Here is a 25972-nt window from a genome sequence, read left to right as displayed (position 1 = left end):
GCCTGCTCACACCCTACTCCTCTTGGTCTTGTATCTACTTGTTCTTCTGTAGCTACCCTGCTCATTTCATTGTAAAAGAATACTGACTTTTCTTCAAAAATGATGTCCTTTTCATAAAATCATATTGACCCCACCTAATCATTTTTAAAGTAATTTGTTTACATTTCCGTAGTATTAGATTCCAACATTATCTGTTAACAGATACTGTATTAATCTAACTGACCTGTGGATGCCCGTTTTCTCTGTTCCACCCCTTCTCAAGTAGCTATTTTCAAATCTGCTGGGACCTTTTCAGAATCAAGGGAGCTCTGGAAAGTCACAACCATTAAACTTTGCACCTTAACTGCCACGTCCTTTAGAATCTGAGGGATGCAAACCATCAGGTCCTGGGGACTTATCTTCTGGTCCAATCTTTACTTAATCTGCCCATTCATTCATGAATGCCTGTGTCCAATTAATCAATCCTATCATTATTAATTATTGTTGTTAATTATTTTCCACTTAAAATAATTAATATCACAGTAGAAATTGAAGTTTCTCATTCACGTGCCCTTCGTATACTTCAGTTTTTCAAATGTGAATGCAGCTACAATTTTTAAAAAAAAATTACCACAATTTCATCATTCCCTATTATTAATTCCTCTTTCTCAGCTTCTAGGTCACCATATCACAATGAATTGAGGCAAACTCAGCTTCTAGGTGCCATAATAGCATAGTGGTTAGTACTAAGCTATTATAGCTTAGGGTGTCAGAGTTCAGAGTTGGATTTCAATTCTGGCATCCTCTGTAAGGAGTGTGTACATCCTCCCCATGGAATACCTGGGTTTTCCCTTGGTGCTCCAGTTTCCTCCCACAGTGCATAGATTAGTCTGTCATTGTAAATTGTCTCATGATCGGATTAGCGTTAAAAAGGGACTGTCTGGGGTTGCTGGGTGGTGTGGCTCAAAGGGCCAGAAGGGCCTATTCTGCACTGTATCCCTAAGTACAATAAATAAATACCATTTATTTTTGTTGCATTACTGAGCTCTATTTTGACTCGGCTTGTGAGAAATCAGCATTAGACATTGCCACAATCTGCCAACTCCTTCTGCTTCTGTTGGGCTATAGCCAAAATGTCAGTAGGTGCAACCACACTGCATTTTAATGTGCAACACATGTTGCATGTGTGTGTAGTCCTTTCCATATTTCGTTGTGATACAGAGAGGCCATTCAGCCTGCCATGTGCCCAGAACAATCATGTTATGCCTATTTCCCGACTAATATTTTTCCTGTAAACTTTCCTCTCTACATTTACATCAGTGGTCCTTGCGTTCTGCCACCAGCTTATAGCCCCAATATAATTTATACCATCTAAGTGACCAAGCAAACCATCTCTAGGATCTGGAAAAAAACTGGAGCACCCAGGGAGAACAGAAACTACACAGGAGATTAAGATTGAACCTGGGTCACCGAACCTGTGAGATGCCTTTCCAACACCAGAGTACAGATACTGAAAATTTGAATTTTATATCCTCTGATTTTTGCAGGTATCCTTAATCATATTTCTGTAAGCCTTGCTGAAATGATTGAAGAAATGCTTTGCATATGATGTAAATATGAATTGTTACATTTAACTTCCACAGACAAATTCCTAAGACATAGGAGCGGAATTAAGCTATTTGGCCCATTGAGTCTGCTCCACCATTTCATCATTGCTGTTCCATTTCCTCTCAACCCCATTCTTCAGTCTTCTCCCCACAACTTTTCATTCCCTGACTAATCTAGAAACTATCAACATCCACATTAAATACATCCAATGACCTGGCTTCCACAGCCGCCTGTGCCAACAGATTCCACAGATTCACCACCCTCTGGCTAAAGATATTCTTCCTCAACTCCATTCTAAGTGGACATCCCTCTATTCTGAGATTGTGTTCACTGATTCTATACTCCCCAGTATAGAAAACATGCTCTCCACATCCACTCTATCTAGGCCTTTCAACATTTGATAGGTTTCAATGAGATTCCCCCTCCATTCCTCTAAATTGCAGTGTGTACAGGCACAAAGCCATCAAATTCTCCTCAAATGATAAGGCTTATCATTCCCAGAATCATTTTTGGGAGCCTCAGTTGAACCCTCTCCAACATTATCAGATCATTTCTTAGATAAGGGGCCCAAAGCAGCTCACACTTCCAAGTGAGGCCTCACCAGTGCCCTATAAAGCCTCAGTATTACATTCTTGTTTTCATATTCTAGTCTTCTCAAAATGAATGCTAACATTGCATTTATCTTCCTCACCACCGATTCAACTTGTAAGTTAACCTTTAGGAAGTCCTGCACGAAGACCTCATATTTTTGAACTCTCTCTCCATTTGGAAAACAGCCTCTGCTTTTGCTCCTTCTCCCAAAGCGCATGACCATACTCTTTCTGATGTATTCCAGCTGCCACTTCTTTTTCCATTCCCCTAATCTGTCTAACTCCTTTTGCAGCCTCCCTACTTCCTCAACACTACCTGCCCCTCCACTTATCTTCATATCATTTACAAACTTGGCCTCAAAGCCATCAATTCCTTCTTCCCAATCATTGACATGCGACCCCAACACCAGCTCCTGCAGAACACCACTAGTCACCAGCAGATATTCAGAAAAGACTCCCTTTATTCCTATTCTTTGCCTTCTGCCAATCAGCCACTGCTCTATCTATGATAGTATATTTCCTATAATGCCATGGGCTCTTACCTTGCTAAGCAGCCTCATGTGCTTTCAATAGATTTGTCAGACAAGTCTTCCCCTTAAAGAAACCATGTGACTTTTGCCTATTTTATCATGTACTTCCCAGAACCTCGAAACTTATCCTTAACAATGGACTCCAACATATCCACAACCACTGAGCTCAGGCCAACTGGCCCATAATTTCCTTTCTTCATGTGCATGTAATATACAAATTAGGAGCAGTAATTGACTTCTCATCTCCATAACCCTGCTCTGCCATTTAATAAGATCATGACTGAACTGATTGTTAACTAACCTCCACATTCCTGACCACTCACTGTAACCATTCTTCCCATGCTTACTTATCTAGTATCTTCCCGTTGCTCTCCCCTAAAAATATTCAAAGATTTGACTTCCACTGCCCTTTGATGAAAAGAGTTCCAAAGACTCACAACACCCTGAGAGTGAAAATTTATGTTTGAAATGGGTAACCCTTTATTTTTAAAGTGACTTCTAGTTCCAATCTCTTCCACAATTGGAGCTATCAGTTCTACATCTGCCCTTTCAAGACTCTTCATGATCTTGTATGTTTCAATTAGGTCCCATTACACTCTTCTAAACTCCAGCAAATGCAAATTTAGGCTGTTCGATCTTTCCTTTCCAGGTATCTACCAGTGCATTAACATCCATCCTAAAAAAGAAGAGCAGTGCCATATACAGTGTTCAAGAAATTGTCTCAACGGTGCCTCTGTAACTGAAGCATAATCCTGCATTTTTATTCAATCACATTGACAATAGTAACAACATTCATGGAGACACAAGAGAGAATTCAGATGTTGAAAATCTGGAGCAACACCCAAAATGCTAGAGGGACTCATTGGTTAGTAGAGAGAAGTAGATAGTGTTTCAAGTTGAGTCCTTCATCTGGAGTGATAAAACCATAAGTCATATTACCTGCTGCAGAAAATTAGTTTTAAACTATCTTCTTATAGTCACTGACTCTGTGTTTGCAATTCTGCTGTCATGGTTCATAGTTGCACACTTGCATCACAGTGGTATCATGATATAATAGGTACATAAATCTTACATAAGGATGAAACTTAACCAAAAATCATATTTTAACAAAAGGTATCAAAAAGTAGAAAAAAATCACAAGTGCTAGGAATTTGAAATGTTGGAAGCACTCAGCAAGTCAGGCAGCCTTTATGAACGGAAAAGCAAGAGTGAACGTTTAGGACTCTTTCTTTCTTTACAGATGCAGCTCAACCTGCTGAGTATCTCAAGTACCTTCTGCCTTTTTAACATGTGTTACACTAGATTCTTCTATGATGGGGATCAATTGCATTTAGCCCTTGTATAGAATCTACCAGTATATTGAATAGAATCATCACAGCAAGCATTTTCATGAATGATTGCTGGATCGGCAAATTATTTGTCAGTGTTCGAGGACACTGGTTCAGACAACCTGCTGCAAAATGTACTGCCTGCCCTGCTGTTCAGTATCTGTAATATGATTTACTTCATTGTATCAGGCTGCTGACTGGGTCCACACAAGAGAGACCATTGATGCTGGAGATCTGGAGTAAAACACACAAAATGCTGGAGGAACTCAGCAGGTCAGGCAACATCTATGCAGAGATATGAACAGTTTGACATTTCAGGCCAAGACCCTTCATCAGGATCATTAGCCTGAAATGTCAACTGTTCATTTCCCTCCATTGATGCTGCTTGACTTGTTAAGTTCCTCCAGCATTTTGTGTGTGTTGCTGAGCTGGATTTTCTAGGTGAATTCCAGCAGTTTGCTGAGGAGCTGCCAGCATTTCTCCTCGGGTCCCAAACTCACAAGCATTCTTTGCCAGTGATCTCTCCACGTGTAGTCTGATGTTTGATTTCCAGTTTTGTTGAGTGGAGTTGGAGTCATTTAACTTGCCTCAGTTACCTAGTATGGATGTGGAGCAGAAACAGCATCTCCATCCACATAAATAGAGAAGAGAGGCCATTAAGGATATGATATCTGGTAATCAATATCGTTTAAATTAATTGAACGTCGTTCAAAATTTTTTAAATTTTTGAACTATTCTTCAATTTTCTTGTTTTTTTAAAAATATTGAGACATGTTTAGACAGTTGCATTGGTGATGCTTTATGGGCAGTACTTTTTTTTTAGCCTTTCCAAACAACTGATAAATATGTAAGGCTTTTTCTCCATCATGCCCTTGACATCGAGGATTAGGCTAGCACATTGCAGCAGATTAACATAGCTGGATCAGTAATTTTGAAAAAAATTAGAGGTTTGTGGTTCAGTGGCAGGAAGTTTTGACCGGTAGACCCTGCCTCATGTACAAGCAATAAATATGATATCACAGTTAATTTCTCCTTGGAAAGACTTTTATGCAGACAATTCATGCTGAAGGCTCATAACCAGTGATCTACCAATTTAATTGGTGTAAGCTACATTTCAGTTCTGAAGACAGAATCATTGGGAGCCACGGCATTGTCTACAAGCTCAGCTTCATGAATACACTGATATAATGTCTGTAGACATCCTTGTGAATCCAACCTGGTGAAGATCAGAATATACTCCTGCATGCCTTTATTGCATTCAGCAGGACAGTCAGAAGCAAGATGAGAATTAATTTTTCAAGAAACTGTCAATCCTGCTTGCCATTCCTTTTAGAATGATTTCATTTCTCATTGTAGATTTCTTCCAAACATGAACATTCTGGAATCACTGAGGGAAGGCAGAAGGTGTTTTCAAACACATGTGACAGAAGTAACAAAACTAAAGTGATGTCAAAGTGGCAAACACTTTTTAACATTTAATAGGGATCTGTTTTCAACTTGATCATCTATTTAGAAGAAGCTGTATTAAACTAAATTCTTTCTGGTGAAATTTCTTGCTGATTTTCTCAAATGGGTAGATACTTGGCATTTAGAATGACTGAACTGTGATTGCATCAAAGTCCTTTTCGTTACTTAGTCCCATTGAATATTTTCAGAGAAGATATTTTGAAAAAAATAGAATAAATTTATTAACTTGTTTGTACTTAACCCTGTTGATAATTATCTATTTTTGCTGAAAATATCACAATTCGAAATGTTGTTACTTTTTCTGTCCATAGTGATATACCTAGAATTCCGGAGAGTTCCCATCCCCCTTTGGAATCCAGTAAGTATTTTTTAAGAAAGAGAGGGATTTGGCTATTGAAAATGAGTTTTGATATTTCATTCATTGTATTATTCTGAACTAAAGGGAATCATTGCAACACACATAAAAATTGCTGGTGAACACAGCAGGCCAGACAGCATCTCTAGGAAGAGGTACAGTCGACGTTTTGGGCCGAGACCCTTCGTCAGGACTAACTTTGTCAGAGGATGGGCAAGAAGTATAGTGAGAGGGACAGAAGGAGAAAAAGAGAGAAATATATATATAAAATAATAATACATAAATAACGGATGGGATATGAAGGGGAGGTGGGGCATTAACGGAAGTTAGAGAAGTTGATCTTCATGCCATCAGATTGGAGGCTACCCAGACGGAATATAAGGTGTTGTTCCTCCAACCTGAGTGTGCCTTCATCTTGACAGTAGAGGAGGCCATGGATAGACATATCAGAATGGGAATGGGAATTGTCCGTAAAATCTGGGAACTTGGGAAGCAAGAGACAGTCAGCCCCGGGCCTTCTTGTCCATTCAATTGGATTATGGCTTATCACCATTCTATTCAACTCACTTGTAGTTCTGCCATTCTTCATATTGAATGTACACAGTACAACTTCTCCACCTCCACAGCTGAGTGGGGTAGAGAATTCTAAATTTTCACAATCCTTTGAGAGAAGGAATTACTTTTTACCTATGTGTGAAATAGGTGACCCCCTACTTTAAAATCATGTCCCTAGTTCTAGATTTCCTCAACGGGGAAGCATTCACTCATCATTTACCATGTCAGACTCCTTCAGAATCTTACATGTTTCGATATTCTTCTAAATAACAGTAAGTATTAGTCCAATCTCTTCATATACATTGATCCCTTCATAAACCTGTGAACTTTCCATACACTCCCTGCAGGGCAAACACATCCCTCCTTTAACAGAGAGGCAAAAACTATTTGCAATACTCCAAGTGGAGCCTCATGAGCACCTATAAAGTTGCTTCAAAGTATCCTTGCCATAAGACCATAAGATGTAGAAGCAGAATTGAAATTCTCTATTTCTTGCAACATTCCACTCGTGTTTCAAATTAGTTGCTCTGCTTATATACTGATATTCTGAATTTCATGCAATTGTACTGCATCATTTTATTAGCTCCTTTTAAGTAATCATTTACTTTTTCATTCTTCCTTCGTAAGTGGATAAACACATTTTCCCTGCTTTATACTCCACTTATCAATTTCTTGCTCAGTTGCTTAACCTATGTACATATCTTTGCCAGCTCTTTGTGTGCTTCTCAAACCTGCTAACCATTTATCTTACCAGCAAATCTGACTATAGTATAATTGATCGTAGTTATTGATATATATTTATTTGTAGAGGTCCGGAGCAAAGTTCCCTGTGGCATTCAATTCCAACTCACTGTTTTCTGTTAGCTACCTGTTCTTTATCGAGGCCATTAAATTAATCCTAAATCCAGATTCAGTAAACCTATTTAATCCTTTTTGGCAATTTAAATACACATAATCTACTGGTTCTCCTTTATTTGCCTCATTCTTTACATCCTCAAATTCAGCAAATTAGTGAAACACTATTTTTGTTTCTAAGAATATGTTGGCTGTGCTTGGTAGAATTTTGATTTTCTAAATCTCCTGCTATTACATCATTAGTAATAGATTCCAGCATTTTCCCAGTGGCAGATATTGGGGTGTCATGCCTACACTTCTCTGCATTCTATATCACTCTTTTTAATAGAGATGTTACATTTGTTTTCCATTCTCCTGGAACTTTTCCAGCATTGGGGAATTTTTGGTGGTTTATAATCAAGGCATCTTTCCAGCTATTTCTTTTAAGAGCTGACATTCGGGTCATTGGGTCCAGGGAAGTTGTTGGCTTTTACCTCATGAACGTTGCTTGAATTCTTCAGTCGTGATAGAGATTGCTTTAAGTTCTCCTCTCCTTCCTTTTACCTCCTTGTTATCGATTATTGTTGGAATATGTTCAGTGTTTTCTATTGTGGACTCCAATCCAAAAGAATTAATTAGAATAGCTTCCTTGTTGTATGCCTGTCTGATTTACATTGTTTGCTAATTTACTCTTCTTCTCTGCCTTTATAATTTTTTTGTCATTCTTTGTTTGTTTCTAAAAAAAATGCCCAACCCTTGCTCCTGTTTTTTGCAAGATTGAATGAATTTTCCTGGAGGCTTTGGAGAGGATGCAGCAGAGGTTCACCAGGATGTTGCCTGGATTAGAAAGTATGAACTATAAGAAGAGATTGGACAGACTTAACTTTGTTTCCTCTGGAGCATCAGAGGCTAAGGAGCGATCTTATAGAAGTATATGAAATGATGAGTGGTATAACTGGGTAAATAGTCAGAATCTTTTTCCAAGGGTTGAAATATCAAATACCTGAGAGCATAGATTTAGGGTGAGAATGGAAAATATGTAAGGCAATATTTTGTACTTCTGAGGGAGGTGATAGTAACATTTGAGAGACATTTTGAGACAGTTACATGACCAAATAGGGGATATAGGGATGTAGATCATGTATAGGTAAAAGGGATTATCGATATTAGCATCATAGTCAGAGCAGACATGGTGGACTGATGGGCCTGTTCCTATACTGTTCTTCACTATGGTCTATGATTAATTTAAGGACTATTTTTACTCTCCAGTGTACTTCAGAACTGAGCTGTTGCTCTATATTTCATTGTTGGTTATGTAACATCTGAATCCAAGTAGAGCAGCTGAGACAGAAATAGACTAAGAAATCAGAGAGAGAATTATGTACAGTTCTAGCCTCCTGATTATGAGAAGGATGTGGAAGTTTTGGAAGTAGTGCAGAAGATGTTGCCTGGATTAGAGGGTATGCACTATAAATAGGGATTGGATGTACTTGGTTCCTCTAGCATCAGGAGCTGAGGGGAGATTTGATAGAAATTTATAAAGTTAATTTTATAAATTTATAAAGTTAGAAACCATTTTTCTAGGGTGAAATTGTCTAGAGGACATGCTTTAAGGTTAGACAGAAAAAGCTTAAAGGAGATGCGCAGGGCACAGTTTTTTACACAGAGAGTGGTCAGTGTTTGGAGCAGGCTGTCAGTGGTAGTGTTGGAAGCAGATATGATAGTGGTATTTAAGAGGCTGTTAGACACAGGACTATTACAGGCATTGGAGGGATATAGATTATGTACAGAGAAAAAAGATATACTTTAATTCAGCATCATCTTCCTCCACATTCTAGGCTGAATGGCCTGTTCCTGTACTGTACTGTTCTATGTTCAATAACCCAGTGAAGCGGGGGGATAAACATTGGTGTCACATTCAAGACCTGTAGCTCATGTTGGTAAAGGTTTCTGGTTATTTTCTTTCTGCAATCACATCCGTCCTCCACACCTGTTTAAAAGTCACATAAACAGTTCTGTACATATACACACATGTGCACACATGGATACATTTTATACATTTACATTTATGTATTTGTTCAAAAGAATACCTACAAGGTAACATGAGCATTATCAAAGCATTAATATGTATTCCTGCGCTGAGGATTGTGATGTAGTATAGTTGGTGTAACAGTAGCTTACAGAGCTTTCCAAACATTTTGAAGATGATATTTTGCACTAAGGGTTGACTTAAAAATCTGAAAAAATGTTTCACCCAGAACATAGAATAATACAGCATAGTTTCGGCCCTTTGGCCCATGATGTTGTGAAGAGCTAGGGTTGCCAACTTTCTCACTCCCAAATAAGGGACGAAAGTAGCAGTCAAATACAGGACACTTGTGTTTACCCCAAGAAAGACTACCATGACCATGAAGCCTTGCGCGGGCACCTGTGTGCGCATGCGTGACTTGCACACGCATGTACATGCTGATTTTTTTTCTATACATCAGTTTTAGTTTAATCTTCCCGATTCTGGTACGCTGTATATACATTATTTTGACTTTATATAGGCTGTGTATTTATCATATCATTCTTGCTTTTACTAAACGTTAGTGTTATTTTAGGTTTTATGTGTTATTGGTATGATTTGGTAGGTTACTTTTTGGGTCTGGGAATGCTCAAAAATTTTTCCCATATAAATTAATGGTAATTGCTTCTGCTCTTTGGGCCATTTCGGGTTACGAGTGGTTTCATAGGAACACTCTACCTTAGCGGGGGAAATACGGGACAAGGGCGGTCCCCTATGGGACAAACCAATTTAGTCCAATATACAGGATGCCCCGGCTAATATGGGACAGTTGGCATCCCTATGAAGAGCATTTATCCTACTCTAGGATCAGTTTAACCCTTCCCTCACACATAGCCATCCATTTTCTTTCGTCCATTTGCCTATCTAAGCATCTCTTAAACGACTCTAATGTATCTACCTCTACCACTATCACAGGCAGTACGTTCTATGTACCGACAATTCTGTGCAAAAAAAACCTTACCTCTGATATTCCAACCCCCCATACTTTCCTCCAATCACCTTAAAATTATGCCCTCTTTGTTGGCCGTTTCTGCCCCTGGAAAAATGTGCTGGCTGCCCTCTCTATCAATGCCTCTTATAATCTTATACACCTCTAACAGGTTACCTCTCATCCTCCTTCACTCCAAAGTGAAAAGACCTAGCTTGCCTAACCTTCTCTATCAAGGCATTCTCTCTAATTCAGCAGCATCCTGTCAAATCTCCTCTGCACCCTCTTTAAAGCTTCCCTATCCTTCCTATAATGAGCTGACCAATTAAAATATCCTATTATAAACCATGACAGCCTTCTAAAACATCCTCAACATCACCAACCTTCATGTGATCTGCAAACTTACTAACCCATCTTTCCACTTCCTTCCCCAAGTCATTTATAAAAATTACAGAGAGCAAGTATCCAAGTTTCCCTGGATCCCATGCCTCCTAACTTTCTGAATGAGTCTACCATGGGGAGCCTTGTCAAATGCCTTACTAAAATCATAAACACCACATCCACTGCAATAACTTCATCAATTTACTTTGTCATTTCCCCAAAGAATTCATTCAGGCTTGTAAGGCAAAATCTGCTCCTTACAAAGCCATACAGACTGTCACTTAGCTTCTCCAAATACTTGTAAATCCTCTCTAACAATTGTGACCAGAACTTTGCCCCCCATTGACTTAAGACTCACTATTGTACAATTCCCAGGATTATCCCTATTGCCTTTCTTACAGCCAGTGCGGATGCAAAGATCATTGCAAAAGTCGCAGCACTTCTCATAGTGACCTGACCCCAGGGACAGACATATCTACCCTAATGTTTTTCAACAGTTCAAGCACATTCCTTTTCTTAACGCTGATATGTTCCAACATTGTACATTTCCCTGGGTACATCTGTTTACACTTTCTGCCTCCAAGTTCCAGCCTAATAATTCGCCATCCTCCAATTAAATACTTTTCCACACTGTTTGCTTCTATCTCTGTCCAAGGCTATGATAAAGGTCAGGGAGTTGTGGTCACTGATTCCAAAATGCTTACCCACCAGGTTCATTGCTTAGTATTAGATCCAATATAACCTTTCCTCTAGTTGGGCTGTCGACATATTGTGTCAGGAATCCTTCCTGGACACAGTTTCCTCTCATCACACTTCTCCATTATAAGGTCGCTGATTATCCAATGCCTACTTCCTTGATGCTGTCCCAGGGCCACAAAACCTAAGACAATTCGAGTGGAAGCTGCAGAATGAGCATTACAGTTGGACACAGACCATTCTAGGATGGTACGGCTGTAGTGACATAAGATCTTGAAAACTATTGTCTATTATAGAAATAACATGAAAGCTATGGAGAGGATTCAGAAGTTTTCCATGAAGCTGCATGGATTAGATGGCATGTGTTATAAAGAGAGACTGGACAAATTAAGACAAACAACAGGAATTCTGCAGATGCTGGAAATTCAAGCAACACACATCAAAGTTGCTGGTGAACGCAGCAGGTCAGGCAGCATCTATAGGAAGAGGTACAGTCGACGTTTCAGGCCGAGACCCTTCGTCAGGACTAACTCATCTATGGGAAGAGGTGCAGTCGACGTTTCAGGCCGAGACCCTTCGTCAGGACGAAGGGTCTCGGCCTGAAACGTCGACTGCACCTCTTCCTATAGATGCTGCCTGGCCTGCTGCGTTCACCAGCAACTTTGATGTGTGTTGCTGGACAAATTAAGGTTGTTTTCTCTGAGGTCTTAGGCTGAAGGGAGATCTGATAGAAGTTTATAAAATTATGAGGCAGAAATAGGATAGACAGCTGGTATCTTTTCCCCAGGGTCAACATATCTAAAAATAGAGTGCATATGTTAATGGTGAGAAGGAGGAAGTTCAAAGGAGATGTACAGGGTAAGTCTTTCTTACACAAAGAGTGGTGAGTGCCTGAAATGCACTGCCAGGGGGTGATGTTGGAGGCATTTCAGAGACTCTAAGACACATGAATATACAGCCCATATGCATCCCTGTTCTGGAGCTGCAGCCCACATTCTGCCAGTGCAGGTGGTAATCTAGAATGGATGTGGGATCTAGTTATGAGATAAAGTCAGCAACTGAATTGCAGACGACTGAGTGCCGAGGCCCCATCCCTGAACTTCCTCTGGCAATCAGCATAGGGAAAATTATCATCAATTTCAATCAATTTGAGAAAGAAGTCAATAATTTGAGAAAAAACATTTTAAATAAAAACAATAAAACATGTCAGGAGGATCAATACTACTAAGTTGCAGCAAATTAATTTGAATGATGTATTTTGCCTTCTTCGTAATACTTATCCCTTCAATCCTTATGTGAAGTCCAGCAGTAGACTAGACTAACAGATTAAGCCCTCCAAATCTATCAGGAAATCATTATTGTTGGCGTATCACATGTGCAAAGCCTTGGACTAATTTCATTTTCAAAAGCTGAATACTAGCAGTTTCAAATGGAGCCTCTCTTGCCACTGGCATGAATGGGCCCTGGAATACTACAGTTTTGCAGGTGCTTGTGGTGTTTGGGCCGTCTTGATTCCTAAGGTGGATCTGTGCCAACTAAGGTGCTTACTTAATCTAGTTACTTGACCTGTATTTGGTCATATCCATGTACTTGTCTAAATGTCTTTTAAATGTTTAATTTGTACCTATCTCTACCACTTTATCTGCCAGCTCATTCCACATGCCCACTACCCTCTGTGTGGAAAGGCTTGCCTTTTGGGTTCTTTTAAGTCTTTCCTCTCACATCTTAAACCTGTGTCCTCTAGTTTTAGACTCCCTACCCTGGGGAAAAAAATTATAGCCATTCACCTTATCTATGCCCTCTATGATTTCATAGACCTTCATAAAGTTATCTCTTACACTCAGGTGAAACAGCCTATCATCTTTCCTTATAACTTAAGTAAGTTCCAGCAACATCCTTGAATAACTGTTTGGCACCCATTGCAGCTTAATGACATCCTGAAATGCACACAGTAGTGCAGTATAGTCTCATCAATGTCTTGTACAGTTCTAACGATGTAACATTCATTGTCCTGACCAATGAATCTAAGTGCGCCCAATAACTTGTCTATCTGTGTTGCCTCGTTCAGGGAATTCTGTAACTCTGTTCTAGGCCTTTCTGTTCTATAACAATCTCCAGAGCCCTGCTATATACTAGATATGTCTTGCTCTGGATTAATTTTGCAATTACTCTGGATTAAAACACTTGACCAAATTAAGTTACATCTGATATTTCTTGGCCCACTTTCCCAGTTGATCTAGATCTTGCTATAACCTTAGATAATTTTCCTGTTCACTAACCACTAATTCTGATGTCATCTATAAACTTACTAACAGTGAAGGTGAAGGGGTAGAAGCCGATACATCCTGTGGTGAAGGGATAAGAACCTTGTGTATCATGAGGCAAAGGAGTAGAGGTTCAGTATATTCTGAAGTTAGTCTGTGGCAGAGCATTCTACAGATTCACTACTCTCTGGCTAAAAAAATGCTTCCTTACCTCTGTTCTAAAAGGTTGCCCCCCAATTTTGAGGCTGTGCTCTCATGTTCTGGATACTCCTGCCATAGAAAACATCCTCTCCAAATCCACCCTATCTAGTCCTTTCAACATTAGGTAGGTTTCAATGAAATCCCCCACATTCTTCTAAATTCCAGTGAGTACAGGCCCGAAGCTGCCAAACACTGCTCATATGTTAACCCCTTCATTCAGGAATCATCCTTGTGAACCTCCTCGGGACTCTCTCCAATAATAACACATCCTTGCTGAGATATGGGGCCCAAAACTGTTAACAATACTCCAAGTGCAGCCTGACTAGTGTCTTATGAAACTTCAGTAATATCTCCTTACTTTTATATTCTATCCCCCTTGAAGTGAATGCTAACATTGCATTTGCATTCTTTACCACAGACTCAGCCTGTAAATTAACCTTCTAGAACTCTTGCATGAGGACTGCTAAGTCCCTTTGCACCTCTGATAGTTGAGCCTTCCTTGTGCCCTTAACTCCTGGTGGAGTCGTCGGGGCGCCGTCATAGTCATATTTTATTGAAAACCAATTTCCCACGGGATCAATAAAGTATGACTATGACTATGACGGCGCCCCGACGACTCCACCAGGAGTTAAGGGCACAAGGAAGGCTCAAGTATCAGAGGTGCAAAGGGACTGAAGGAGTCCTCATGCAAGACTCCTAGAAGGTTAATTTACAGGCTGTCTGTGATAGAGAATGCAAATGCAATGTCAGACTCAGTGAGTCATGACAAGCTTTGCATCAATCTGTTCCATCTGTCGCGGTTGTGTGCCAGAGCCTGGGTCACTGCAAATATTTTCCCTGTCCACTCTTTAATGTTGTCCATCCATCTTTTCCTCTGTCTGCCTCTCCTTCTCTTCCCCTCCACAGTTCCTTGTAGAGTGGTCTTTGCAAAACTACTGGATCTTGTTAGATGGCTGTACCATCTCAGCTTTCTTTTCTTCACTGTTGTGAGAAAATCTTCATGGGGGCCAAAGTGGTACTGGATAGTCTTGTGGACTTGCTCGTTTGTGATGTGGTCCAAGTATGAGATGCTCAAGATGTTGCAACAGCATCTCATTTCCAATGCCTGTATCTTCCTCTATAGCTCTACTGTGAGGATCCATGTCTCACATGCATACAAGAAGATGGAAAATACCAATGCACGCAGGAGTCTGATCTTGTACTTCATGGTGATGTTCCTCCATATTGTCCTGAGTTTGGATAGTGCAGTCATTGTCTGTGCGATTCTTGCCAGGACTTCTGGTCTTGATTCTTCATCACTGATGATTGCCCCCAGGTATTTGAAATGATGCACTGTCTCAAGTTTCTGACCATGGACTGGGATGTCTGATGTGATGGCACCGTTGGCATTTGCCATGAGCTTGGTTTTCTTGGCACTTATTTCCATTCCAAGCTTTGTGGAGGCTCTGTCAGGATGGTTGACCAGGTTGGCCAGTTCGTCCTCTTTTCCTGCAAGTCCATCAATGTCGTCAGCAAATCTTAGGTTTGTGATGTTCCTCCCTCCGATGCTGACTGTGCCCAGATGATCTTTAAGGGCAACACTCATGATTCATTCCAGGAAGACGATGAAGAGAGTAGGGGAGAGGAGGCAGCCCTGACGGACTCCTACAGAGGTATGGAACTACTTCCCTATGGTGCCCTGAGCGAGCTCTACACTTGGCATAAAGCTGATGGATTGTATGAATCAGCTTCTGCTCCATGTTGAATTTCTTCATGGTGGCCCATAAGGCATCATGCCAGACGCTGTCAAACGCCTTCTTGAAGTCTATGAAGACATGATAGAACTCTCTCTGGTGCTGAAGGTGTTTCTCACAAAGGGTGCAGAGGTTGAAAATCTGCTGAGTGGTGCTTCTACCCTTACAGAAGCCTGCTTGTTCCTTGGCAATGATGTCTTCTGCCTGAGGTCTCAGTCTGTTCAAGATGATTCTGAGCATTACCTTGCTTACATGGCTGATCAAACTGATGGTACGGTAATTCTGGTAAAGTTGTAGATTGTCTTTCTTGGGAAGCACAATGATCAGTGACTGAGTCCAAGGTGTCAGCCATTCACCTGTCTGCCAGATCTTATTGCAGATGGATGGTGGTAAGCACGTCTATCTTGGCCTCTCCTCCACGCTTCAGCAGTTCAGCAGAGATGTTGTCAACTCCTGCTGACTTCCCACGCTTCAGTGATCATATTGCAGCTCCAACTTCTTCACGCATGATTGGATAGTCATCCTCATTGGAAGATTCCTGCACATTCAGCACGCTTGGATCCCCTTTGCTCTGGTAGTTGTACAGTTCTAAACAGTACTCTGTCCACCTTCCCATTATTTCCTTTCCTTCTGTGAGACTTTTGCCATTTTTGTCTTGGATGGTGTTCACTTTGGCTTGTTTTTCTTTGGTAAGATCTTTCACCAGTTGGAATGCCTTCTTTGTGTTGTTGTTGGAAAGGTTGTCTTCAATGTCTGCACATTGTTCGGCTATCCATCTTTGCTTTGCTTCCTTCATTTCCCTTCTGATTTCCTTGTTGATTTTCCTGGATTCTGTTCTTCCCTCTGCTGTGATTTTATCTTTCTTTAATTTCCTTCTTGTGTGACACATATCCAGTATCTTGTTAGTGATCCATAGTTTAGACCTGTGGCGGCTTTTCCCCAGAATCTTGCTTGCTGTTTCCGTCATCACTGTGTTAAAGTTATTTGTGGTGGTCTCCAGGTCTTCATCAAGGAGGAGTGTTGGTGCAAACTAATCCCCTATCGCTGCCTGAAATTCTTCAGAGATGGCGGGATCCTTCAGTTTTTCAAGGTCGAATCTCAGCCGGCTGTTTTTTGGCTTGTTGATTCTCCTCAAGCACACTCTGAAGTTCATCATGACAAGGTCATGGTCACTGCCTACATCTGCTCCTGGGAATGTTCTGGTTTTCAGTCTGTTCACACCAGATTTGTGCCGTCTTTGCACCAGGCTGTAGTCAATCTGGTGATGTTGACCATTGGGGGCATGCCAGGTCCATCTTCGGGATGCTTTGTGCTCTCCAAGTGTGTTCGACAGTACCATGTTGTTATAACTGGCAAATTCCAGCAGGCGTAGTCCCCTCTCATTGGAGGTGTCATTGCATGAGGGGCCGATGAGATTCCCCTACTCATCTTGTGTGTCTCTGCCCACCTTGGCATTCCAGTCACCCTGAATGATCAAAATATCTTTTTTGTCCACCTTGTCGATGACATCTTGTAGTTTCTTATAGAATTCTTCAATGTGTTCATCGTTGTAGTCTGTTGTTGGGGCATAGACTTATGCCACTGTGATGTTGAATGGCTTTACTCGCAGGTGGATGGTCTTGAGCCTGCTTGACACTGGTTGGCATCCTAGGACAGCGTTCTTGATGGATTTGTTGACTAGGAACCCTACGCCATTTTCATGTCTGTTCTCTTCTCCGCTGTAATAGAGGACATGTCCTTCCTCAGTATGCACTTCTCCAGCGTTCTTCCATCTGGCTTCACACAGCCCGAGGAGGTGCCAGTTGTATCTTTCCATCTCATGCGTGAGTTCCTTGAGTTTCCCTGCTTGGTTCAGTGTTCTTACATTCCATATCGCAATTGTGATGTTCTCTCTGCCATGGATCTTCTGTTTTGAATCACCAATAGCACATTCATCACGTCTGCCCTGGTGCGAGATGGATAGCGCAGTCATTGGCAACCCGGGCTGCGACTGATCCGGTATGAAGTTGCTTTTTGGTGTGCTCATCATGCGGCGTGTCTTGGGCATCTGAAACCTGGCGGAGCCCATCCCTCTCCAGGTTTGACCACAACCGATTTCCAGTTCATCTGAGAACCTTTCCATCCCAGCCAGTGACTTCATCATGGAAGTCAACACCCAACGGTGCCGTGTTAACACCACCCCCTCACGTGGTTCAGCTCACCAGCTGAAGCGGTTTACCGGGGTATGGCGCTTGGAGCCAACACATGAGAGATTTAGGAGATGAGGACCGGTGATGCCTGTCCATCCTATTTGGTAGGGAGCAGCATGCCAGACATCAAAGGTCATCTATCCAGAGCCTCCTATACCCTTTTTGAACCTTCTCCCCATTTGAATAATAGTTCACACTATTATTCTTTTTACCAAAATGCATTATCATACATTTCCCTGCACTGTTTTCCATTTGCTACTTTTTTGCCCATTCTTCCGATTTGTCTAAGTCCTGTTGCAATCACATTTCCTCCTGAGCACTACCTACTCCTCCACCTATCTTGGTATAATCTGCCAACTTTGCCACAAAGCCGTCAGTTCCATTATCCAAATCATTGACAAACAATCTGAAAAGCAGCAGTCCCAATACTGACCCCTGAGAAACACCACTAGTCTCTGGCAGCCAACCAGAAAAGGCCCCCTTTATTCACAATCGCTGCCTCCTGCCTGCCTGTCAGTCATCCCCCTACCCACACTGGTATCTTTCCTGTAATGCCCCAGGATTTAATTTTGTTAAGCAGCCTCATGTGTGGCACCTTATCAAATGCCTTCTGACATCCACTGCCTCTCCTTTGTCCACTCTGCTTGTTACTTTCTCGAAGAACTCTTAACGGATTTGTCCTTAGGGAAGATTTCCCTTTACAGAAACAATAATGACTTAGACTTATTTTATCATTAGCCTCCAAGTACCCCAAAACCTTATCCTTAATAATAGACTCTTAATAGTTTCCCAACCACTGAGGTTAGACTAACCAGCCTGTAATTTCCTTTCTTTTGCCTTCCACCCTTTTTAAAGAGTGGAGTAACACTTGCAATCTTTCAGTCCTCTAGGACTATGCCAGAATTAAGTCATTCTTGAAAGGTTGTGACCAATGCATCCGTTATCTCTTCAATAACCTCTCCCAGGACTCTGGGATGTAGTCCATCTGGTCCATGTGACTTATCCACCTTAAGACCTTTGAGTTTACCTAGCACTTTTTCCTTTGTAATTTCAGTGGGACTCACTTCTGCACTCTGACATTCATGGACCTCTAGCACATTGCTACTGTCTTCCACAGTGAAGACTGATACAAAGTACCCATTCAGTTTGCCTGCCATTTTTTTGTCCTCCATTTACTACCTCACCAGCATTATTTTCCAGCGGTCCAATATCAACTCTCACCTCCCTTTTACTCTTCATAAAACTGAAAAAAACTTTTAGTATCTTGCTTTATATTATTGGCTAGTCAGCCCTCATATTTCAGCTTTCTTAGTTGACTTTTGTTGGATTTTAAAAACTTCCAAATCATCTAACTTTCCACTCATTTTTGCTGCCTTGTATGCCCTTTCCTTAGGTTTTATGCAGTCCTTAAGTACCCTTGTCAGCCACGGTTGCCTAGCCCTGCCATTTGAGAATTTCTTCTTCTGTGGAACATATCTATCCTGCACCTTGTGAATTATTGCCAGAAACTTCAGCCATCTCTGTTCTGCCATTGTCCCCAGCAGTATCCTTCTCTAATCCACCTGAGCAAGCTCCTTTCTCTTGCTTCTGTAATTCCCTTTATTCCACTGTGATACTGATGCATGTGACATGCTTCTCCCTCTCAAATCGCAGTATGAATTCAATCATATTGTGATCACTCCCTCCTAAGGGCTCCTTTATACCAAGTTCCCTAATAAGAGATCTGGGTTATTACAGAACACTCAAACTAAGATAGCCTTCCCCGAGTAGGCTCAAGCATAAGCTGCTCTAAAAAGGCTTCCCGTAGGCATTCAACAAATTCACTCTTGTGATCTGACACCTACCTGATTTCCCAATCCCCTTGCATATTGAAGTCCCCCATTACAATTGTGTCATTACCCTTATCACATGCTTTTTTCAGCTCCCTTTGCAATCTCAAGCCCATACCCCCACCCTACATTAGGATGTAGAAGCCCAGTGTATCCTGAAATGAAGGGACAGAAGCTGGTACATCCTATGGTGAAGGGCAGGATCCAGTGTATGCTGAGGTGAAGGAGTAGGGGCCCAGTGTACCCTGAGGTAAAAAGATACAGGCCCAGTATATCCTGAGGTGAAAGGTAGAAGCCGGTATGTCCTGTGCTGAAGGGGTAGAGGTGCAGTGTATGCAGAGGTGAAGGAGTAGGGGCTGTTGTATCATGAGATTAACGGTTGGAGGCCAGTGTATTCTAAATGAAAGGGTAGAAGCTGGTTTTTCCTGAGGTGAAGTGTAGAAGCCAAGGGGAATGATTAGAGACTCTGCAGGAGCTAAGGGAATGGGGTGGGGATCCAATGTATATTCTGCAATGAAGGGATAGGCACCCAGTGTAACCTGTACACACGAAGAATTCTGCAGATGCTGGAAATTCAAGCAACACATATCAAAGTTGCTGGTGAACGCAGCAGGCCAGGCAGCGTCTCTAGGAAGAGGTACAGTCGACGTTTCGGGCCGAGACCCTTCGTCAGGACTAACTGAAGGAAGAGCTAGTAAGAGATTTGAAAGTGGGAGGGGGAGGGGGAGATCCAAAATGATAGGAGAAGACAGGAGGGGAGGGATGGAGCCAAGAGCTGGACAGGTGATTGGCAAAAGGGATATGAGAGGATCATGGGACGGGAGGCCCAGGGAGAAGGAAAAGGGGGAGGGGGGAAAACCCAGAGGATGGGTAAGGGGTATAGTCAGAGGGACAGAGGGAGAAAAAGGAGAGTGAGAGAAAGAACGTGTGTATATAAATAAATAACGGATGGGGTACACAGGGGAGGTGGGGCATTAGCAGAAGTTAGAGAAGTCAATGTTCATGCCATCAGGTTGGAGGCTACCCATTCGAAGTATAAGGTGTTGTTCCTCCAACCTGAGTGTGGCTTCATCTTTACAGTAGAGGAGGCCGTGGATAGACATATCACAATGGGAATGGGACGTGGTATTAAAATGTGTGGCCACTGGGAGATCCTGCTTTCTCTGATGGACAGAGCGTAGGTGTTCAGCAAAACGATCTCCAAGTCTGTGTCGAGCTCGTCAATATATAGAAGGCCATATCGGGAGCACCGGACGCAGTATATCACCCCAGCCCACTCACAGGTGAAGTGTCGCCTCACCTGGAAGGACTGTCTGGGGCCCTGAATGGTGGTAAGGGAGGAAGTGTAAGGGCATGTGTAGCACTTGTTCCGCTTACAAGGATAAGTGCCAGGAGGGAGATCAATGGGGAGGGATGGGGGGGGGGGATGAATGGACAAGGGAGTTGCGTAGGGAGCGATCCCTGCGGAAAGCTGGGGGGGGCGGGTGAGGGAAAGATGTGCTTAGTGGTGGGATCCCGTTGGAGGTGGCGGAAGTTACGGAGAATAATATATTGGACCCGGAGGCTGGTGGGGTGGTAGGTGAGGACCAGGGGAACCCCATTCCTAGTGGGGTGACGGGAGGATGGAGTGAGAGCAGATGTGCGTGAAATGGGGGAGATGCGTTTAAGAGCAGAGTTGATCGTGGAGGAAGGGAAGCTCCTTTCTTTAAAAAAGGAGGACATCTCCCTCGTCCTGGAATGAAAAGCCTCATCCTGAAAGAAGATGCGGCAGAGACGGAGGAATTGCGAGAAGGGAATGGCATTTTTGCAAAAGAAAGGGTGAGAAGAGGAATAGTCCAGATAGCTGCAAGAGTCAGTAGGCTTATAGTAGACATCAGTAGATAAGCTGTCTCCAGAGATAGAGACAGGAAGATCTAGAAAGGGGAGGGAGGTGTCGGAAATGGACCAGGTAAACTTGAGGGCAGGGTGAAAGTTGGAGGCAAAGTTAATGAAGTCAACGAGTTCAGCATGCGTGCAGGAAGCAGCGCCAATGCAGTCATCGATGTAGTGAAGGAAAAGTGGGGGACAGATACCAGAATAGGTTTGGAACGTAGATTGTTGCACAAAGCCAACAAAAAGGCAGGCATAGCTAGGACCCATACGGGTGCCCATAACTACACCTTTAGTTTGGAGGAAGTGGGAGGAGCCAAAGGAGAAATTATTAAGAGTAAGGACTAATTCCGCTAGACGGAGCAGAGTGGTGGTAGAGGGGAACTAATTAGGTTTGGAATCCAAAAAGAAGCGGAGAGCTTTGTGACCTTTCTGATGGGAGATGGAAGTATATAGAGACTGGACATCCATGGTGAAAATAAAGCGGTGAGGGCCAGGGAACTTAAATCATCGAAAAGTTTAAGAGCGTGAGAAGTGTCACGAACATAGGTCGGAAGGGATTGAACAAGGGGGGATAAAACAGTGTCGAGGTATGCAGAAACGAGTTCGGTGGGGCAGGAGCAAGCTGAGACAATAGGTCTGCCAGGGCAGGCAGGTTTGTGGATCTTGGGTAGGAGGTAGAAATGGGAAGTGCGGGGTGTGGGAACTATAAGGTTGGTAGCAGTGGATGGGAGATCCCCTGAGCAGATAAAGTCAGTGATGGTGTGGGAGGCAATGGCCTGGTGCTCCTTAGTGGGGTCACGATCGAGGGGTAAATAAGAGGAGGCATCCGCGAGTTGTCGCTGTGCCTCGGCAAGGTAGAGGTCAGTACGCCAGACTACAACAGCACCCCCCTTATCGGCGGGTTTAATAGTAAGGTTAGGATTAGTGCGGAGGGAGTGGAGAGCAGAGCGTTCCGAAGGAGTGAGGTTGGAATGGGGACAAGGTGCGGTGAAGTTGAGACGGTTGATGTCCCGTCGACAGTTAGCAATAAAAAGATCCAGAGCAGGCAGAAGACCAGAGTGGGGTATCCATGAAGAGGAGGAGGATTGAAGATGGGAGAAGGGGTCATCGGTGGGGCTGGAACCTGTGAATGAATTAGGATCTTGCATTTATTTATTAAATACATGTTTTTACTTTTTTTGACCAGTTCTGATAACAATCTTGGAAAATATACTTTTCTCCATTTTTGCCACATGGCACAACATTTCTACTGTGGTCTTGTACCCATTAATTATTTTGTGTCCATGCCTAAATTCATCACACAAAAGATGCTGAGTTGTTGTTCTTCAGAGCTGCATTTAATTTTAGGTTTTGAACAATAGGTTCATCTCCAAGCCATCAACTCAGCAAGCATCTGTGATCTATATTTACCATTGTTAAGTAGCACACTATAAATCATGGCCTGCTGAAAAATATTGTTTCCAAATGAAGGATAGCTTAGGTTGAATAAAGTCATGACTTTACTTCTTGATATGAAATTAACAATATGAGCTTATATAACCGGATATAGTCACAAATACATTCATGTTCATTATTTGTAATGCCACAGTGGCACAGCGAGTGAATCAAGTCTTCCACAGTGTCAGAGCCACCCAGGTTCAATGCTGTCTGTATGGAGACCTACCCTGATTGGCCCTACCAAAGTGCAACACCTCGCACATTTCTGCACTAAGTTCCATCTGCCATTATTCAGTCTATTTTTCCAGTCTGATCCCACTGCAAGCTCTGATAGTCTTCCTCGCTGTCCACTACACCCCAAACCTTGGTGTCATCTGCAAATTAGCTAATCCAGTTAAGCACATCATCATCCAAACCATTGATATAGATTACAGACAGCAGTGTACACACCATCAATCCCTGCAGCACTCCACTAGTCAAGGGCTCTAATCAGAGAAGCAACCATCTACTGCCTGTCTCTGTCTTCTCCCACAAAGCCAATGTCCTTTACAATTTACTGCTTCATCTTGAATGCCTAGCGACTGAACCTTCTTGACCATCCTCCCATGTGGGACCTTGTCCAATGCCTTACCAAAGTCCATGAAGACTGCATCTACTGCCTTGCCTTGATCAAATTTCCTGGTAACTTCATCAAAAAACTCTATAAGGTTGGATAGACACGACCTACCATCAACAAAACCATGCTGACTATCCTTAATCTATCCATGTCAATCCAAACACTCATATATCTAGCCCCTTAGAATACCCTCCAATAACTTTCCCATTGCTGATGTCAGGCTCACCAGGCTTACCTGGTTTAATTTTAGAGCCTTTTTTTAAACAGCGGGCCTACATTAACTATCCCCCAATCCTCCGGTACCTCACCTGTCACTAAGGATGATTTTATTATCATGCAATTTCTACACTTGCCTCCACACAGTCCAAGAGAACAACTTGATTTATCCACCCTACTTTGCCTCAGGACAGCAAACACTGCCTGCTCTGAAATCTGTATAATGGTCCACGACCTCACTGCTGCTTTTCCTCACTTCTATAGACTCTGTGTCTGTCTCCCAAGTAAGTACAGATAGAAAAAAATCATAGAAGATCTTCCCCCTATCTCTTTTGGCTCATCACATAGATTACAATTCTGATCTTCCAGAGGACCAATTTTGTCCATGGAATCCTTTTGCTCTTAACATACGTGTTGAATCCATTAAGATTCTCCTTCACTTTGTCTGCTAGGGCACCTCATTCCTTCTTTCAGCGCTCCTAAGTTCTTTCTTTGTTCTCTTATATTTCTTATACTCCATAAAGACTTCATTTGTTCTTATATGCACCTCCTTTTTCTCCTTGACCAGGGCTTCAATGTCTCTTGAAAACCATATTGTCTTTACCTTTTTTGCTTAAATGGACCTACAAGCTTTGTACTCTCAAAATTTCATTTTTGAAGACTTCCCACTTACCAAATACACCTTTGTCAGAAAACACACTGTCCCAATCCACATTTGCCAGATCCTTTCTCATACCATCAAATTTGGCCTTTCTCCAATTTAGATTTTCAACCCGCAGACCAGACCTATCTTTTTTCCATATTTACTTTGAACCTAATGGCATTATGATTACTAGATGTGAAGTGTTTTCCTACACAAAATTCTCTCACCTGCTCTATCTCATCCCCTAATAACACATCAAGTATTGCACACTCTCTCATTGGGACTTCTTTGTACTGACTAAGGAAGCTATCCTGAACACATTTGACAGACTATCCAGTCTAGTCCTTTTACAGTATGGGAGCCCTAGTCAATATGTAGAAACAACTATAACAGCCTTGTGTAGATAAACGGCAGAATCGGGGAGGAATTGATGAGAATGTTAGGAGAATAACAAAGTGGAATTAATGTAAGTGAGTATTTACATTAGTGGGATATGAGCCAAGCATGGATATACAGGACCAGCTCAGATGGGCATCTTGGTCGGTATGGACGACTGCCAAAGGGCCTGTTTCTATGTTGATTTAGTGTGGGACTCTATTTGGTGGGCCTGCTTCTGTGTTGTATGACTTTTGATGGCTATTATACATTTATATTTGCATTTGTATTATAATACTTAAGGTACGTCAAGCATCTGCATAAATAGAAGCATTGTGAGTAAATGTTATCTTACCAGGTTCAAGTTCCTTTGAATCACAGAAGATGGAGCGCCCCTGTATTTCAGTCATATCTCCAACCAGCCCAGGAGCTTTGAAAGATGCCCCTCAGGTCCTACCTGGACAACTTTCAGTGAGTAAAACAATAGAAGTAACACACACATTGAGAATTATCTTTACCATTTTAATTAATATTTAAAATATGAGTATGAATTATATAAATAAGTTAAGCTTTGACAAATGAAACTGTTAAATGTGAGGAAAAGCTTTACCACCTTGTAGTCACTTGAGTGGAACATACAACTGGCCCGCATTGAAGACTCATAATTTTTTGATTTTGATTCTGTTTTCTTTTCACCTAATGCCTAATCAAAAAAAATCTAGCTAACAATTTTCTGATTTAATTTCTTCAGTATTAGGTTAATACATGTGATCAGTATTAGGTTATTTACTGAAACAAATATCCCAAACAAGTGGAGTGGATGGTTGCTAAATCCTAGGAAAGTAGATGTTGATTTTGGCAATCTTTATAAAATTGGATGTAATTGTGGATGACTGTTCATCCATGTACAAGCATAATGCAATATTGAACTTCCTCAGTTCATGGGTCTATTTAGTATATAGGATAATATGGAATAATGTAATTTCAAAGAATAAACTAGTACACAGCTGAGATATTGTCTTGAAATGAGAGCAAGAAGGGAAAAGTTTGAAGACGGAACATCACCATGTGAGCTTTAAGAAAACAGCACATTCATTGAGTAACAAATAAATAATCGATAACAGGATAAAAGATTCAGTAGATAAGTGGCCAGTGGTTGGGAAATTGTTACTGCATGTTGATTTTACTTTTGTTTTGATAATGTTGAATGATGTTTGTGTTTATATTGTTCAATACAAAATGAAAAATACAGAGGGATTACAGAAGTTAACCCACAGC

At 41.8% G+C, this 25972-nt stretch overlaps 1 protein-coding gene across 2 annotated transcripts in view; it reads left to right on the top strand.

The window, feature by feature from the left end:
* The window catches only part of LOC134342316 (regulating synaptic membrane exocytosis protein 1-like), a 622982-nt gene that overhangs the window by 346650 nt on the left and 250360 nt on the right, over positions 1 to 25972 (top strand). For both annotated transcript variants that reach the window (XM_063040293.1, XM_063040291.1), the window contains exons 11-12: positions 5814 to 5860; positions 25053 to 25165. In XM_063040293.1, the coding sequence (XP_062896363.1) occupies positions 5814 to 5860; positions 25053 to 25165 (160 nt within the window). The remainder of the gene's footprint in view (positions 1 to 5813; positions 5861 to 25052; positions 25166 to 25972) is intronic.

This window comes from Mobula hypostoma, chromosome 2, assembly GCF_963921235.1.
Source record: "Mobula hypostoma chromosome 2, sMobHyp1.1, whole genome shotgun sequence".
Taxonomy (NCBI): Eukaryota; Metazoa; Chordata; class Chondrichthyes; order Myliobatiformes; family Myliobatidae; genus Mobula; species Mobula hypostoma.
Note: the sequence above shows the minus strand (reverse complement) of the source record. Positions and strands in the feature narration are given on the sequence as shown.